This window comes from Tetrao urogallus, assembly GCF_951394365.1.
Source record: "Tetrao urogallus genome assembly, chromosome: 6".
Taxonomy (NCBI): domain Eukaryota; kingdom Metazoa; phylum Chordata; class Aves; order Galliformes; family Phasianidae; genus Tetrao; species Tetrao urogallus.
Genome location: NC_136819.1, coordinates 29,286,596 through 29,305,468, shown reverse-complemented (window position 1 = coordinate 29,305,468; position 18,873 = coordinate 29,286,596). Strand labels below are relative to the sequence as shown.

Sequence of the window (18,873 nt, the reverse complement as noted above, 5' to 3'; positions counted from 1 at the left end):
AAGAAGGAAAGTCCATTACAGCAATTACCAAGGTATAAATGAGTAATTTCAATTAATGCCGTCTTAGATATTTACAAAAGAATTCATTTAATTAATCAATTTAATTAAAAAGCCTGCTCCCTTATTTGTAGCTGCACTTTAAAAGCAATATGTTTGTTCATCCACTGTACTACATCTTAGATTAGAACCACCAGTAATTTCTACATTCAAAATAGTGGCAAGGTTTTACTTAAATCTTACAGCTTCACTGTGCAAGTACTTACCTTGTGATTTCTGTGAAAAAAATACCCTTCTTATAGAAGATTTGCACTTGCTCCGTTGTTCTGAATTCACTCCAAGCAATAGGTTCCTTTACAAAGAGAACTGTCTAACATTCAGAACAGTAGTTAAAAACTGGTCTTTTGAAAGATGTATTTCCTATTAAAGATATTGCTTTAAAACTTACCTATTCAGCCTATCAAAATTTTAATTTTTTTGGTTTATTTTTGTTCTGGTAAAATGCTTGTTCACTCTGCATTTGTCGAAGGGAAAATGCATAAAATTCAAGTGTCAGTTAGGAAGTATAGGCACTAAGAAACTGAATAATAAAATCACAGATATATTCCAGATAATATTCTATACATCTCTGTATTATGAAAATCAAGTTATTCATAAATAATTTCCATCCTTTTCCTCTTGAACTTTGAATTCTTTGCTTGTTTTTTTCAGTAAAAGGCAAGTGTTTCTGTTTCATTGTTAAATTTCCATTTGTGAATTTTTCCCCTTCCCACCTTATGGCAGAAATGTGAAATCAAGTTAGATCCAGTCAGAGAGCTATGAATACCGTATTTTTAAAAACAATTCAGACACAGGCAGCTCGCCAGAACAGAATAGAATGCTTACCATTTATTTGTATGCTTACCATTTATTTGTATTTTACCACTTAAATGCTTGTTTCAGAAGCTAGTCATTCATTTGTTCTGTTAGACTAGTAGTGGCTCTCATTGCAGCTGCTCTCTTGGTTCAGCTCTCAACAGCTCCAGCTCTTTGAAGTCAGCTTCAGTAAGAGAATTTCTGGAAAATTAGCCTACATAATCAAATCAAAGTGGATTGTAGCTTCTATTACATTGCTGTTTTGACTTCAGGAGAATCCACTGATGTAAATGCTATAAGTGTGATCCAATGTATATGTGTCTCTAGTGGACAGCATCTGTTTTTAACACATGGAAATGGATTTGGATATGTACAACACTGTCAGTAATGTATAGCTTAAATGTTGGTGGATTCCCATAAGTGCTCCCTACGTTATTCCCATATTTTTCTTTTTTAAAAAATACAGTTTTGTAACTTGGAAACAAGTTTTTGCCAAGCCTAATTAACATATCGCTTTTAATATAAGAGCTGGAGGGAAGAAGTGTTGTCATTCACAGTGTTGCCATATCCCTATTTCTTCTACCAGTTTTCAAGATTCTGTGCTGCTGGAAGCCCAGCCCAATAAATGTTCTGTTCTCAGCCCTATGTGCCAGGCACACAGTGGCAGGGGAGAGGCAGATGATTGTGTGGTGCTGGACCTTTCAATCTGGACTGCTAAATTTGAGACAGCACCAAAAGAATCTTATCCTTTTGAGCTTTTGTGGCTCAAAGCAAAATCCAAAATGCAGATCTGGTTCCCAGTGATTTCATATTTCTGATTGCATTCAAAAAAAATTTCTAACTTGTGTTTGACAGTTCTCTTTGCAGCATTTCCTCTTTTCCCATCCCCTTTCCATGGCTTATGAACTCTCTGAAATCAAGTTATTCATCCATGAAGATTCTGATTTCATTTTAAGGATTCTTCTCAGAGGAGTATAGTGAGTGTTTCTGCTTGATCAGACATGCCAGAAACATAGCTCTTCACTGAGGTTGCTGCACTGGTAATTTGCTGCTCAGAAGATAAATTCACAGACTGAAGTTTTGTTTTGCTTACATCTCCTTAGTTTGAATCTTAATTTAAAAGAACGGTATTTTTTTATATTTGAAGATGTGGAAGTCTGAGGTTTTGTCTGATAACTGCATACATCATACGTAAGACTTTCATCATCTTTTTTTTATTGGTTCTTCCTCTTATACCCAAAACACTTCAAATTTGATGCTCCCAACACAAATAAAAATGGTAAACTTAAGCAACATCATAAACATGAATTAATTTGTGCTAAAAGCCATCATGTTATTTTACATAACTGTGGGAAATATGCTTTCTTTGTAAGGCAAATTTTATTTCTTTATCACATATGATGCTAAATGGCTGCTCATTGAAATTTAAAAGTGATTTCCTAAAAAGCATTTCCCATTTGTAGATGCTGGATATGAATATAATTGCATACAAACATTTTGTGTCGCAAATTTTAAAAACCATGTCATTAAATTCAACATCATATGTTGGTAATGTTTTAATGTTCTTTGAAAGCCAGAAACCATCTTTACAGTCTTAAACTACGTCTGTGCCAAGAGCATTTTTATTAGTATAGAGTCATGTGGGGAAATAAATACTTTGCTCCAGCTCATAGAATTAAAAGTGTTGTTCAGCCATTCATTGTAGAATGGTAAGAAAAATGTCCAAAAAAAATTGCTTTTGAACACCAATGGAGAAGCTGAAATATAATTCTAGAGATGCTGTAAGAACAAAAGAAAATGTTTGATGCCCTTCTTGTGGACTCCAGACCCCAAAATTCGTTGACTGGTGGCTTTTAAAGCATATCAGTGTTTTAATTTTATTGTTGCTGTTCATGTGTTCATTTTTTTTTCTAACAGAAATGGAAAGGATGTTACTTCAGTAGTCAGCTTCAGGAAGCTGGACTGTAAGCATCAAACACAGGTCTTATGAGTTTTTAGAAATTGCACGTTTGATTCAAAATCCTTTGAAATTCAGAGAAATTATGCTTTTTTTAATCCCAAAGGCCTTGGATCAAAAGGGTCAAGGTCCACAGGCCTTGGACCAGGTGGAAACACAGCAGAAAATCAAAGTGCCAAACAGACCTTGTCCCTTCACTACCAACACATTTTTAGATATTGACAGTATCTTGATATTAAAACTGAATTGTGCATCCCAAATGTAGCAGATGGGATGAATGAGGAGTGCAATTCTCCTCCTTTCAGTTCAGGTGATACAGTTGGCTGTTGGAAGAGAAAGCATGGTGCTGTATCGGAAAGCCCTGAGTGGGTACCAAGGAAGATTTTATTGCATTCTCTGTCTCCGTATTCACGCAAACTTTGAGTTTTATGCTGGCAAACCTTCTTAAATCATTTTTAGAGTTACTCATTTTCTCTGTGTCCTTCATGAAACACGTACCGAAGGATTTTTACATATATTGAGCACTCCCAGTGCAGTTGAAATAAATAGCAGCTCAGGGGCTTTGCATTCTGAAATAAATCCAGCTGTAGGCATGTCAAGTTAAATTTAGTCTAGATGTCTCTGTGTCTCAGTTTTGTGTTTGTAGAGTAAAATTATCCCTCAGCCTCACAGAGATTTTATAAAAATTAATTTCTTCATGTGTATAGGGAAGTTTATTATTTTAGAACAAAGCACACCAGAGAAAGTCTTCAGTAATTCTCCATTCAGGACAGTTTGGATAGTGTTTAATAAGTAACACATGAAACCACTTTTTGAACAGGGAGATTACAATGGAATAGCCTTATCATGTCTTATGCAGAAGTGCTTCAGAAAGTAATTATAATGGAATCATAATACCTACAAGTCCAAAGAAAAATAAGGGCTGCACTCATAATATTGAGGTAATATTTCATAACTGCTAAGTGTTTAACTTACCGATGCTATTTGGTCATATTTTAACAAAAAAATTGTTTTAGAACTCACAAAATCACTTTGATGTTTACACCATTCAAGAAAAATAGTTACTGTGTTTGGAGTAATTTGAAAATTGGGTTGTTTTTGTGGTGCATTGGAATTGGCTGTTGCGGGATCAGGGAAGAGAAGTGCGAAGACAGTTGAAATTTCATTTAAAAGAAAAAGCTTCTAACAGAAATGAAACTTATTTTAAAATGTCAATCTTGTTATTGTATGTCAAGGGTTAGGGAATAATTTATAGTGTGCTTGAGGACAAGAGTTTTATATATCACTTCTGTATTTTTAGCTCATGTGATTGACAGTAGCTTAAAAAGACAGTTGAACTGGAATGAGCAAGAAGTTGAAAGAGTCTTAACACCAGTTAGGCAGAATGTAACTCAGACATCTAACACTCACTTCTGTGGCTGTTTTATAAGTCAAATTGGCAGGATATGAGACTGTACCAAAATAAGACTGAAAGGTAGCAAGACAGTTTCACAGTATACAAGATTCTCAAAGCTCCCAGTAAGGTATTTCAAAGAAGGGAATTCAAGGAAAGTATTCTTCTTGTTTTACCAGCGAATGTTCTTTAACAAATGCAGGTTATCTATGTACAGTGTTACACATGAAAGATAATGCTATAAATTATTATTCCCATTTGGCCTACTATTAATTCATATTCAACATAAAGCCAGTAAGAGTTTAAAAATATAAAAACCTGCATATGTATGTATTCACACAAATAGACAACAATTAAGTTAAACTTTAAAAATTTCTCCTTGTCTCATACTAATGCTTTTAAACAAGAATTGTTTTTAGTAGCAAGTACATGTGTAAGCCAAGCAGTTAGTATCATTGTTAGCTGACAGAGAAAATAGAGCTGTCAGGTTGCCAAGTCATTCCTTTTCTAGTACTGCCCTGAAAAGATGGGGAAAAAAAGATGGAGAAAAATTGGGAGCAAATACAGAGGGTCTCTGTCACATTGGTTAAGTTTTCATAATTCTTTTCAATAAAAACACGTATTCTTTTAATGATGTTCAATATGCTACACAAATAATTCCCATTTCTGTAGCAAGGGTGAAGGGCAGCAGGAATCTCCTCCTCTTATATCTCTTTGGAAATAAAATTTGTTCACTCTGCCTTTATTTACACAATCTAGTTCTCAAACTGCATAATATTTCGAGGACATTTGGGTATTTCTCAGGATTTTCCTTCAAGCAAATAAAGATCAGTCAGTGATACAAGTAGTAAGATTTTTGTTTTAATGAAGTATTGTGCTCCTGGAGTTTTTTGTGCCTTACACATCCCGCTTGGATTCTGTTAGCACAGTTTACGAATGTACATTAGAACTCAGACACAAAGTATTTGACATTAATTTTTATGTCTTGATTTAAAATGGGCCTTAGCTTATATAAGATGCATGTTCTCTTCAGATTTGCGTGTACTGCTTGTTGTTGCTTCTCTGAACAGAAACAGCATGATTTGAATGAGCCCTAAGCAGTCCTTAAAATGGCAAAAAACTTGCTTTCTGTCTCCAGTGTTGTTCATATAACGTATCCGTTTGGTGTCTTGTGCTCTTAAAAACATAAAATCCAGCTCTTTTTTTTTTTCTTCATATAAATGAACTAGATGATCTTAAAGGTCCCTTCCAACCCAAACCATTCTATGATTCTGTGATTCTAAATGTAAATTATAAAAACTACTATGAAGAAATAACATATTCTTTTTTCTTTGCCTCTTTTTATTTTCAGCTATTAATCAAGTCTATGCTGTCAGTTTGCAGTAGCAAGTTTGCTTTCCCGTTTTCTTTCTTGACCAGCAGTTTACTATTTTGTTTCCTTTTTTGCTGTAGGTATCAGAGTTCTTTCTTTTCTATCATTTGGGGAGATTTCTCACTTGTAGTTTTAATTGATGTGTAAGATTTTGTTTGAACCCTCTTTTAGTACGAAACCTTTTCATTTTGCTTCTTCAGAACAAGGCCAGTTCCAAGTGAGGGAAAATGTATAATCATTATTGTATTTGCATCCCAGAAGTTTGTCTTTTGCATTTTGATCTTATTTTGTTTCAAATAGTGGATAATGTCTCTTTTATTACTGCTCCAGTGAAAGGAACCAATGCAACCCTCTTGTTTTTGTGGTGCGTTCATCAATTCACTTCCACTGTCCTGTTTGAAAAGTGGTTAGCGTGAACACTAATCTGACGATAAAATGTCACACGCTTACAGTCTACTGCAGAACAAGGATCAAAATCAAATAAATCTTTATGTAAAAAGGTGGGAGACTAGGAAAAAAAACTCAGAGAAAAGAATTTGGAGGTAGGAAGGCATATTCCAGGTTTGAAGGTGACTTTCTTTATTGTCTAGGCCACTAAGCATAACACTTAATAAGCAGCAAAAATCTGCTTCTGAAGTGATTGTGCCTTCAAAAGTTTTTTGCTTATATCTTCCAAGTGACTGAATGAATAACTCCACTTGTGGACTACAACATTGTTCATGTCTAAATTTTAGAGAGGAGATCACCACCAACAGTGCTTCTCCTTTTTAAAAATATCTTAATGATTAATATTTGCTGTTATCAGGGGGATAGAGGATTTAGCCACTGCAGCGTGTGTGGCAAGAAGATATTTCTTGCCACTTAAATGTTTAGTAATATAAACTTTAAGTAACATTGATGTGAAACAGTAGTGTTCTGTACTGAAGGTTATTCAGTGCCAGTCACCTGTTCTACCTCTTAGGTAAATCGCACTTAGAAAAAGCAGCCACGTCCCACAGAGTAAAGTGTCTTCATATTACTACTGAGGTTTCACATAGAGATTACATGAGTTATACACCAGCTCACTTATGGTGTGTGCAGCACCTCTCAAACGAGTCCGGCATTTATGAGACTGTTAGAGGAACAGAGCTTCTAAAGCGTTAACTGCCGCTGTGCTTTTTATATTCTGCTTCCTTCATTACAGCTTGGCAAAATCATTATCTTTCCTGTACCTTGGTCCTCTGTGTCTGTGTATGTTTGGGTTTCTGCTGGTGGTTCCACATTCTGCATGCTTTCTTAAAAGCAGAGCAGTATGCTCTCCCATAAACGATGAAGATCATGGGTTAGCCTCCTACAATCTCTGTATACTGAGAAATGGGCTCCTTTTTTTTGGTGATAAATCATGTTTTGGTGTCATTGTTCTGAACTGTTCTTCATGTTGTACAAATGAGTTGAAATGTACTCACGTAAGAGTTAGCTTTTCATATTGGGCTGGAAACTCTTCATCTTTGTGTAGCAATCTGTTTTATTATAACCAACGGCTTCTAATTGTACCTCCCATAATGAAGAGCTGACTTTAAAACTCTGTGCTAATCTTGTTATGACTTATAAAAGGTAAGTAATTTATCTCACCATTCCTTATAATCATGGTAAAGTGTTAAAGGGTTTTTTTGTTTTTTTGTTTTTTAATTATTTTTCACTCGAGATTTTCACTTGTAGCATAAACTTTGTGTCTTTTTCTGTTTTTCTTGTAACTTTTTTTTTTTACTTTTGTTTGCAGTAAAACATACCACATAGACTTATATAAATCCAATTTAGTGCAGTCATTAATTTCCTTTTTCAGACCAATTGTGATTGATAGAAATTGTCAGCAGGTTTCTTTATTTTACCATTCCCTTAATTTAGTTTTGAGTACTTTTCTTCATGTTCTATTTAATGCCTCAGCCTGTGGGAGAAGGCTTACTCTACATTCTGGCATGATAAAATTATATCTTGAAGAACATAAAATCCAATTTTCAACTTGCTTTAAAAAAAAAAAAAAAAAAGTTAAAAAGTAATGTGAGTTGACTGTTTTAGGTTTTGTTACATTCTGCCTGAACTACGCAGGGGAATGGAACTGAATGACAGCCTGTTGTATCTTCTGCCACCTTACACTGTGAGCCAAGGGGTGGTAGAATGGATAAACAATAAAGCTACAGTTTCCCTGTGTAAGGAGAGACAGCCACAGCATATTATTTCTGTAACTGCCTGTCAATGAGAGTAATTACAATAGATAACAGTATTACTGATCACTTGCCCCACTCAGTCATGGTACTGTGTGCAGTGTGTTATGGATTCTCCACTTTGCAATAGCTGTGAAAATAATAGTTTTCTTTTGTAAATGTCACAGATGAAGTATTAAAACAAATAATGAGTATTATAAAAGGCACTTAAAGCATATAACCCCACTGATACAAAGATCCATTACAGCTAAAACTCTGTGTGTTAAAAAACTTGTGCATTTTATTCAAAACCATATTTTACTGCAGTTTTATTTTAAAATAGCGTTTAGGATATCGATGTGAAGTTCATATTAAACAAGCAAATATTACTTAACAATTTTGATGTCAGTTATGTTAAAACATGGTTTGTATTCTGCAGCTGTGAGCATAGGTTGGGAAACAACCAAGTCTAGCTGGTCAAGCCTTTTATTTTATTGTCATGGATTCCTCTTCCACAGCTGCTTTTAAAATTTGTGGGAAGCAAATAATTTCTCATACTGCATGAGTTGCCCATCAGGTGAGTGATAAAATGCAAACTTTAGGTCGGTTGTAAGAAATCAAAAAGTTAATTTAAATTTGTCACTGAAGTCCTCTGTGTGCACAGAATTTAAAAAAATGACCTGTAGGCAGCTGTGTGAAGCCAGCTGTCTGTTGTTACCGTTGTCATTTGGACACTGTAAGAGCAAAACTTTGTCAGCACGTATTTTATATTAGAAGATTTGATCTGCAAATCTCAGCTGCTCTGTTCATTATAAATCTCTTGTTTTTGTCCATACACTAGCTCCACTATAGGTTGGAAGGGCTTAAAGATGAACTCAGGAGGAATAGAGGCTACAACTCGAGAGTAACTATTACTGCTCAAAGGAGCTGTTTTCCATTCGCAAACATTGCTTTGCGCTATGGGTTTGGGCTCCTTCTGTTCCTCCACTTTGTTGAAGACTCTCTCTTGACTTCCATTTTACTTCTTTAGCACTGTCTTTGTCTGCTAACATTTTTCCTCCTTCTCCAGTAGCTTTAATCTGTGTCCTTTGGATCACATATTTTACTTAGTTTATTTTAGTAGATCGTTTCAAAGTTTGTGTTTTGTATTTTTGTTTTTATGCCTTTTTTTCTTTAGGACTACGTTATCTCACTGAGTTTCGTTCTGCAGTTTGCTGAATTGCTTGGTTATTTTGCAGCAGGCACATTCCTCGTTTTCTATTTTCATATGGTTTGCAGTGAGAAATAAGAGAGCCTCTTCCATTCTATACAGTAGTCTTACACATATAGGCCTATGTCTTCTTTGGCATACACTGTCTTTTGGCTTGCCACGTCCCATCCTGCTTCTCTATTTCTCTTTCTCACTCTGTGCCTCTCTCTGTTGTGCTTTCTGTCCGATCATAATACCATCCTTTTGGTCCAGAATTGTCCTTTGGTAAATTACAGATAAATATTTACTTCTTCCAATGAGAGATCATTTCATACCTTTGAAATTTGATAAAACAACTCTGGGCCAAATTTGGGCATCATTGATTTTTTGTTTGCAGTTTTCTTGTGTAGTATTTTTGGTGGGAAGGAGGGAGGTTTTGGTTTTGATTTGTTGTGGTTTTTTTTAGACAACAGTTTTTTTTTCAGGAAAGGACACCATAATCCACTCTAAGTTGCAACATTACTTTCCATAAGTTATTCCATTATAATAAATAGATTGTGTTGCGCTGTAGAATCTGATTTTTTATGTGAATACACATTTGGGGCAAGCTGCTGTGGAACAGAAGAAAGAGGTTTAGAAATGGGGCACAGCTCTTTTCAGCCTTAAATGGCTGTTTCTTTATGAAGACAGTCTTTTAGGGGCTGAGTGTGTATCATTCCTCATTAACTGTCAGACCATACATATTCACATTCAAAACAAGTTTTCTTTACCTACAAATTCTAACTGTAGTCTAAAAATAATCTGGATCCATTCCTTCATTTTTCAGCAAATATAAAAGTTTGGCAAGGAAAATTGCACCCTCAAGTGTCACCTGTGCTATTCCGCTTCTTTTACTATTTGTACTTAGTTTTGCTTACTATTCCTCCCAGAAATTTAGCAATGCAGCCGTCACTAAAGTAAAAATGAGAAGGATTCAGTTCATACTCTTAGTGGTTTGTTTGTGAAGTTTGTGTTAGCCTGTGTGCAGCCAGGGGTTTGTCCATAAGATCTCCTTGTTCAGGTCTCAACAGCCCAGTCAGCTGGCCTGTCATAAGGCAGGTTGCTGCTCAAATTAGTCTGTCTAAAAACTTGCACTCAGTATTCGTATATAGAGTGGGATCTTTCCAAACTTGAAAATTAACAAGAGCTGACGTTTCAGTAAAGTTCAAACTGTGTTGTGTTTACAGGACTGATACTCTTCAAAAACATATTTTTAAAAATCTGTATGGTAACCAGATGGAGCTCTAAATATCCTGTGTTAATAGAATATAAGACCAACGTGAATCCGCCAATTTCACTGCAGTCAGTCATTCCTATCTGGAATAGCACAGTGGCAGTAAGCATTCAGGGAGGGGATTTATTGAGAAACCAGTTGTCATTCTCACATTATGATGTTTTAAAGTAGAATTGCACTGTGAAATTCATACTAAATGTAACATTTCTTTTAACTGAACAGAAACAATGAAGTAAATTTATCTGGCTCCAGGCAGGAGCTGTCTATACAACTGTGAGCCGTCTGTGCAATTTTAAGAAGGATTATTGAATATTTTCAGAATCAGTTTAATTCTATAAATTACCTGTACATTATCAATAATGGAATTTTAGCACTAGGCAATAATAGTTTTTGTTTAATCATAAAACAGAGGACATAGATTCAGAATTACTGTAATGGCAATTGTACATAAAAATGTGGATTCTTCTTTTAAAACTGGAGCTTAACAAATAATTTTATTCGCTGTGTTCTTTGAGTTTGCTCTATTAATCTGTCCTTATGCCATCTTGGGTTTTTCTTGGAGGGAAAGTTTAAATTGCCTACATTAGATTCTGATCATCGGCTAGTGCACTTGTGCTTAAATATATTTATTTCCTGTAGAGCAGGGACAAATGCTGCTGAGAATATGTAGAGCCTCTGTCTTAGATCCCAGGAGCTTGCCCATTTTTTCTCTGTATTTTGCATTCTTGTTGACTTCTGTAGCTCATAGGCTCTGTGCTCTCTCTGCAGGTCCAGTCTAGGTGCAGCAGCAAGGAGAACATCCTCCGAGCAAGTAAGTACTGAAACTTCGTATCTGTGTTGTGCAACTAACACTACCCACAAGACAGCAAATTATAGTCAGGTGAGGAGGATAAGGCTGGAATGAAATTTAATATCTTAAGGCAATGAATTTCAGTCCAAAAGGAAAATAAAAGTGTATATAGCTTATAGTGTTCACATATTAATTGATAGTGGCCTTTTAATTTTTCTTCTCACGTTGCTTTTCTCATGACACTGAGGTCCCCGTTATTTGTGGTGATGTGTTGTTGTAAATGATGCTGTGTGTGGAAGTGTGTGCAAGGACATAAAGAAGCAACACTCAAAGATGATAAAAACCTCAAGCCGAAAATACACTATTTTTATTTTCATACCTGAATTTGAAATTCAGTACAGAAATTCAGTTGGAGTACATAAAACCCAATCAAATAACAAAAAGCTTAAGAATTCAGATTTGTGCTAAATGACCTGATGTCTAATTTGTTAAATGCCTTTAATTTCTGTTTTATGGGATTCTTTCCTAGTTTAAAATTTATTCAACCATAAATATATATAAAACAACGTACATAGGAAATTGGTTGTAGGAGAGACAGCTGTCAGGAATTTTCTGCATTATGCAACCAGTTGACTTAGCTGCTTCAATGCTAGAGGATCGTTTTGTCTTATAAAATGGTGCTTACTGTAGGTAGTCATCTGATATTTATGAAAGATACTTGGGAAGGTCTAAGGAGTTATTTAATGTCATCTACGTGATGCCTTGAAACTAAAATATAGTACTCGTTTCTAGAACAAAAACTGTAAAGGATTAGTAGTTACACATGCATCTTTGTTTTCTTGTTTATTAAGGTTATTCATTTAAACGCTAAACTGAAGGGATGTTTATTTCTGAGTATGTGCTTTTGTTGTTTCCCTTGTATAAATACTGGGTGATACTGTTGAAACAATGTTTCCTTGTCAGAAAATAGGATATTTAAACTGTGAAGTTTTCTAACTGGATTTTGCCACAACCTTTGTCTAAACAAATGACATGGATTAGACACAGAGCTCCAAATTTGATGTTGTACGCTTAGCAACATTCAAACCATTCAGAACCTCTGGATTCATTCAAGATGGCTTTAAAGGGACAATTGTTATTTTCTCGAGTAGTCAGCAGTGAGTTTGAGATAGCAGTAGAACACAAACATGTAAACATATTTACTGGAAAGACTGTATTGTTTCTAAAGAGAAGTGTGCTTCCATGGAGACAAAATTCTTTCTAAAAATAAACTTGAGGATTTTTTATGCATCATTTGTAAAAAAGTACTCTATCAAAAGTACTGTAGTAGCAACTAGTGTAAAATAATGCATATTTTACTGTTTGTGAAACAAAAGTTTTTTAATCCTGTAGGCAGTACAGAGGAACAACAGGGAAGGAGTTTGTTTTCTCTTTTGCTTTGTATGTTATTAGAGTAGCTACTGACAGTTCCTACTGTTAACCAGTTAAGAAACTTAACCAGTGTGCTTCTTGGAGGTACATAGGTCTCTGCAAAAGTGATGCCTCCGATTTATTTCCATGGAAACTACAAGAGATACAAAAGAGCATACTGTGGCACGTTTTCACTATGGAGCACTATTTTTTCAGTGTAGTCACCAGCATTAGCTCTGCATTTTCACCACATTCGTAATGGAGTGTTGTTGGGAAAGTTCAACCTCTAGTGCCATATCGTGAGCATCAGCCTCTGACAATGTGGGCCAACATAATAAAATTGGAGGCATTACTTTTGTAGCAGCGCATTGTTGCTAAGCAGATTTTTTTTCAGTGACATGTACGCGGGGAAAGGTCTGGGAGCTTGGGCACTTTTTTTTCTGTGCTTCAGAAATGCTTTATTTTCAATTTCCTCATTTTTATGAGGTTTCTAACAAAATACAGGCATAAGAATGCAAAAATTGTTGTTGAATCTTGGAATGCACCTTTCCACTAGTTACACTTGCCTCCTACAATACAATTTCAATAATTTCTCACTAGTTTGCTTGATAAGAAACTTAGGTTTATGAGTGTGAAAAATCTTAGTATAATTAAATTATGTTTGATCAACTGTTTCTCACTTCCTCGATATGACTATTACTATGTTAAGGGAAGGAATTAAATGAGTTAGAAATTGTTTGTGCTAGACAAATTCACAGCACCTGCTTTTGTCATCACGTTATCTTTTAAATACTTACAAATACACTGTTTGAATAATTTCTTTCAGAATCTTTCCTGGGACTGGAATTAAGTCAGCAGTTTTATTTGTCTCCATTGCTTTCTCTGAAAGATCATTACCTTGTTAATGGCAAAAAATGAATTAACGAAGTCTCTCACATAGCAGATTTGAACAAGCATGTGTCAGTGCTGAAAGTTTTGTGTAGACAAACATTTCTGATTCAGCAAAATATAAGATTGCACGGTTGTTCAATCATCTGAGTTTTTTTCCAGAATGTGAAGGCATGGGCAGGAGAAAATTGGATAAGTAGAAAGCTATTGCAGAGCAAAATCATGTCATTAGTAACTATGCTTTCTATAATTTCTTAATACTATCTTAAAATCATTGATTTTGCTTTAGAAATAATTACGAATTAGCTACTGCCTAGTAGGATAGTAATGGATGGAAATGAGTTAAAAGCAAGCGAGTAGAGATGGAAGAAACTGGGAAGATATTAAGGATGATCAAAATCGGAGCAGAAATACATGAGATAAAAATTGTCAATTAAGGAATACAACTGGACTGAAAAATGGCAGACAGACAACTTTCAGATCTTATGAGCATGCTGAGGAACATCGCTGGTAAAGCCAAGTGAAATCAATCATTAACCATAATCAGTGTATAAAATGTATATTAGAATTGCAGACGGGCCTTACTACTGTGAGAAACTCTACTGAGGATGTCTTCTGCGTACAGCCAGGCACGATACCTCATGATGCTTTAATGTCCTTTTGTTGTTCTTGCTGTCTGGATAGGGAAGGTGGCCACGTGCTGATGATACTTTAGATTCATTTTTACGTAGAATTCTTGCTACATCTTGTACTTCTCTGAAGCAGTTCTTGTTAAAGTCCCTATTATACTCTTTATAGTCAAAGCTCCATAATTCAGTTTTGTTGTCTTTAAGCTGCCAGTTTCCTGGTCTTTTCTTAATATTCCAATGGCTCTTTCAATAAGACTTGAGTAGAATCACCTTTTTTTTCTGGAAATCTCCAGATTTATTCTGCTGTTCTACAGAGCTGTGTCCTTGATCCCCTTTCCTTATACCTTCAGACCTTACTGTGACCCATCAAACAGAAATTCAGCCACTCTGTATGTGGAAATCTCCCTACTCTGTAAAGTTGTCTTGTTTTGCATGTCTCTAACATTGATTCCTAGCCATCCCCCCGTAAGTTTTACCAGTCACTATGGGCAAAACATGGTCCCCCTTAGCATTCCACACTGATATTACCTGAGCTTCTTCTCTTCATATTGCTCTATTTTCCTTGCAGACTGTGCATATTTCTTGCAGAGTCGTTCTATACAGATCTTGAGATAGGACTTTCCCTCTCAATCTGAAGTTATTCTCGAGGTTCTTCATTTGTATTTCTAGATCATCCCATTTGGCTCCCACAAATACCCTCTTGTTACAGGCAGATCCATTCAAGGTGTTTCTAACAGTATCATTTTCTTAATCTTTCGGCTTGTACCTTTTACTCCTTTGTGCATTAGTGCAGTAGTTCCTTCACTTTTGTTGCTCATCTTCGTTTCAAAATCCTTAAAGCTTGTTGTCCCTCCCTGAGAGAGTTTATTCTCTCTCAGCATTAAGAAAGCACAAACCCTGCCGGCTTCATTTTCAAACAGTTTTTTCACATTTTCTTCCTTGTATTTGGGGAAAGCAAACTTCTATTGATCAATCCTTCTATCTTCGTGCACATCAGAAATTAAACATCACTTATCTTGCAGTCACTTTGATGACTACAAAATTTTGCCCATGGATAGGATGCCCACTGACTTGAAACACTGTCTGTTGTTATGACTCCCATCATAACTTACACTGCAAACTCACAGGAACAAGGTCCACTGTTATGTTTTGTTTGTGCACAGTGTATTAATATGTGTTTGTGGAGCATGATTATACATGTAGTACTAGTAGTAATGATCTATGGTAAATCAGTAAAATCTTTATTGATTTGTGAGTTGCCAGTGTTTTAAAGACAGTATTAAAAATCCTTATTTACAGATGCTGGAACAGCATCAACAACCGCTTTAAATTTCTAGCCTTTATATGCAGTGCTAATGTCTCTTTTCTTTGTTAATTTTCACATTAATGTCTGATACTGTTGCTTATTTTATCTGGGTTTAGTCATAGTTGGGGAAGAAATGTGATTTGTGTTTAAGTTGTGATATACAGAATCTTCTGTAGACCATTAGAGTCAAAGGTATGGTATATTAAATTTCTTTCCAAGGACATTATTGTAGATTTTGAATGGGAAATGGAGAAAAAGAACATATAATGGAACTCAGCAGGTCTGATTCTGACTGTCAGATTGCAGCTGCCCATCAGAAGGTTGTGGAAACAATCTAGGAAGAATGGAATGAGTGAATGGTTTTTCCTGAGAAGTGGAACAGATTTGGCTTCAGATTATCATCCACCGTTTTAGATACTGCATCCTTTTTGAAATACTTCTGTTTCTGATTAACTGATCCTTTTATGCTTATCAAGACTTCTGGTGTATATTTCATGACAAGAAAAGATATACACTTTTGTGAATGGTTTCACTGCTAACTGCTTTTTGTATTTAATCTGCCTTTTGATGCAGTACCTTCCTAGCATCTGTCATAAGTGTGATAAGTAACTCAATTAATTTACCCCAAAGTGCTTGATGTATTCCAGCAAAGTGATTTAAATGAACATCACTGTTTACATCTGCGCACAGAGGCATGCATAACCATAGTGCTCTCTTTTCAGGTCACAGTGCTGTTGACATTACCAAGGTAGCAAGAAGACACCGCATGTCTCCGTTCCCGTTAACATCTATGGACAAAGCCTTCATCACAGTTCTGGAGATGACCCCAGTGCTTGGAACAGAAATCATTAATTACAGAGGTACTTTACACATAGTTGGATTTTTATGTGAGAAGTATGATGGTTATTTCCCATTTTTACAGTCTTCTTTAGTTTGTCCTTCTACTAGTTTTCATGAGAGGTCTGAGACTGATCTTCTCCAGCAGAAACTACTTTAGGAAATGACAATAATTGGAGTAGAATTCTCCTTTCAAAGTCAAGAGAATGTGAACTAATCTCAATCTGGCTTCCTGAAGGAATCTGTAATTGAACTGTAATCAAATCTGTGAATAAATTTTCTGATAATCTGTGGTACATGCAACAAAGCTAAAACCAAGAAGCCACAGTTTGCCTCAGCAGTGAATGTAACACTGGATTTCTGTAGATGCCAACTGGCTTCAAATTGAACTGCAATGATTCACTGAGTTCTTTCACTCTAAGAGTCTTACTTACCCCCTTTCTAGTCTGACATTGATTAAATGCTGAAATACAAATAAGACTGAAGTTTGTAGGGACTGGGAAACCATAAGGGATTCTTCCTGTTTTTCCAAAGGTGAGGTGATGAGCAAAAAGATACTGGCACCACAAGCCTGAAGAGTGAAAATGTTCAGGTTCTCAGTAGACTCCAGGTAGCAGAGTAGTACAAATGGTTCCTAATTTGAATATTCCCTCTTCTGTCTAGAAAGTTCAAAGATTACATCTCCTTCACCAAATCCTTATTCTGTTATAAGTCTTTGAGATGTTTTCACATTGATAGACTGATTTAGTGTACATACTTGGTAACAGGGAGCATATCTCTGAGAAGATACTGCATATACTGCATTCAGAATAGCACCAAAACTGGACCAACAAAGACTATGCATATTACACACTGCTCTTTCATAATGGTGTGCAGTTTAGTATGCCTTTTCTTGGGTAGTTGTCCGTATTCTGGGCCTGATCTTGAGGAAGCTTTTAGATGACAAGTGTTGACGTGCATTTTGTGTGGAAGATGTCTGTGAATATAAGTAAGATACAAAGTTTTAAAGCCATACATACCTCCAGTTTCAGTCCTGCTATCACTTGGGTACTCACTTCTTTCTTTTTTTATTTTCTTGTTAAATACTACTTGCATTGAGAATGATGAAAGGAATGGTGTGCTGCAGTGTAAAACTGTTCCTCATAGCAGTTCTTTTTTGTTGTAATGTGCAGTATAAAGTCTACTACCTTTATTAATTTTTAAGAATGTGCACCCATTACTTGCAGTCCAGGAATTTTCTTAATTGATGTGTATTGAACATTGTAATAAAAGTATAGAGGAAATATAAAGAGCTTAGTAAACTAGGACTGTTTATTAAAAGAGTTAGTCATTTACAGGCCCAACTTCCTTTTTTTTTTTCATTAAATTTAAAGGCAGCATTTTGTGAACAGCATAATGAGTGACAGTGCTAGGTACGCTTATTTAAGAAGTATACATATGAAAAGGCATTTGTTATAGATAAATCAACATGGGACTTAGTCTGCTAGAATAGTTGTAGCATACTTTGATAACATGTAGGCAACAAAATGTAACAGAATATTGATGGGAAGGTTCAAGCACTACTGACATACCGTTAGCATCCACCTCTGATGTCATGGGCCAACATAATAAAATAGGAGGCATCACTTTTGGAGCAGCCCTCATGTGGACAGGAGCTTTATTGCCAGTGGAATTAAAAATGTAGCAAAAAAAAGAATCTATTAAGGAGCCAGAAAATGAACATAATTCTCATATGATATATATAAGTTAACCATTTATTTATGTATATACACTGTTCTTATAGGCCAGTATTTATGCAGTTACAAAAGCAGTGAGTAGCAGTCTCATATATCTAATCTGCAAACCTTTTCAGTGGAATTATGGTAAAATTCGACAAAATCACAGTGTATATCATGGCCTGCTGCCACATCCTTTGGACAAGTTTTCACAATTCTATTTATTTCAATATTAAAAAATCAAAATATGAGCTAAGTGTCAGGTTTTTCTTACTGCTGATAATGCTACCATACAAATAGCAGAGTGATTCTGTCTAGACTGCACGGTCTTCAAAATGTCCTTACAGAGAATGAAGGTAATTGGTCTCGCTTATGTGTTCATCTTCTGCATAGAATTTGATATATTCTTGTTTGTCAAAGGCAATTTGATTGTTTCTGTTCTTATTCTATGACATGGGAATATGCTGTCAAGGTAAGAGAAGGCATTCTAGTATACCTTATAATATCTTATTTGATATTATACTTTATCTCTTCGTGTTGCCTTATTAAAGACACCAAATCCATGCTGATTCTAAGTCTGGAGCTGCTGCAGAGATACTTGGTTTAATATTCATATAATTATACAAACAGAGAATAATATTAACAAAGACATATTCCTTAGTATCTTGGCAGCGTAGCACAAAACCACTTCTTCTAAGTTATTTTTCAATAAGTATTTTAGTGGTGTAAGAATTTCTAATATATAGTATGAAATTATAATATTGAGCCTTTAGGAAACCTCCTAGAGGATACGTCTTTGTGATACTACAAGTTTAATTATTATAATCTACATACATAAATCTCCTGATGGGATCTCAGATCAATTCTCTCATAAGATTAGGGGAGGATGAATAGTTACCTTGTGAAAAATAGCCTTTCACATTAGTAAATGTATTGTTCAGTGCCTGGATAAATGATTTAAACTCTTTTATATTGAAAAACAACTGGACAGCCCTAAAACATTTCACACAAGCAGCATAAACCAAAGGTGTTCAAGCTTTATTCCACCCACTGTTACCCATGTCTGATACGAAGCTCCCAGT

The 18,873-nt window shown here is 35.4% G+C and overlaps 1 protein-coding gene across 8 annotated transcripts in view; it reads left to right on the top strand.

Annotated features, from left to right (window-relative positions):
* Positions 1-18,873, top strand: part of GPHN (gephyrin) — a gene marked incomplete at both ends in the record, with an annotated part of 263,234 nt that overhangs the window by 201,192 nt on the left and 43,169 nt on the right. For 6 of the 8 annotated variants that reach the window (XM_079537527.1, XM_079537524.1, XM_079537525.1 and 3 more), the window contains 2 exons: positions 10,985-11,027; positions 15,962-16,099. In XM_079537527.1, the coding sequence (XP_079393653.1) occupies positions 10,985-11,027; positions 15,962-16,099 (181 nt within the window). Of the gene's footprint in view, positions 1-8,595; positions 8,659-10,984; positions 11,028-15,961; positions 16,100-18,873 lie in introns of all 8 variants that reach the window. The other 2 variants (XM_079537522.1, XM_079537520.1) reach the window with 1 other exon arrangement.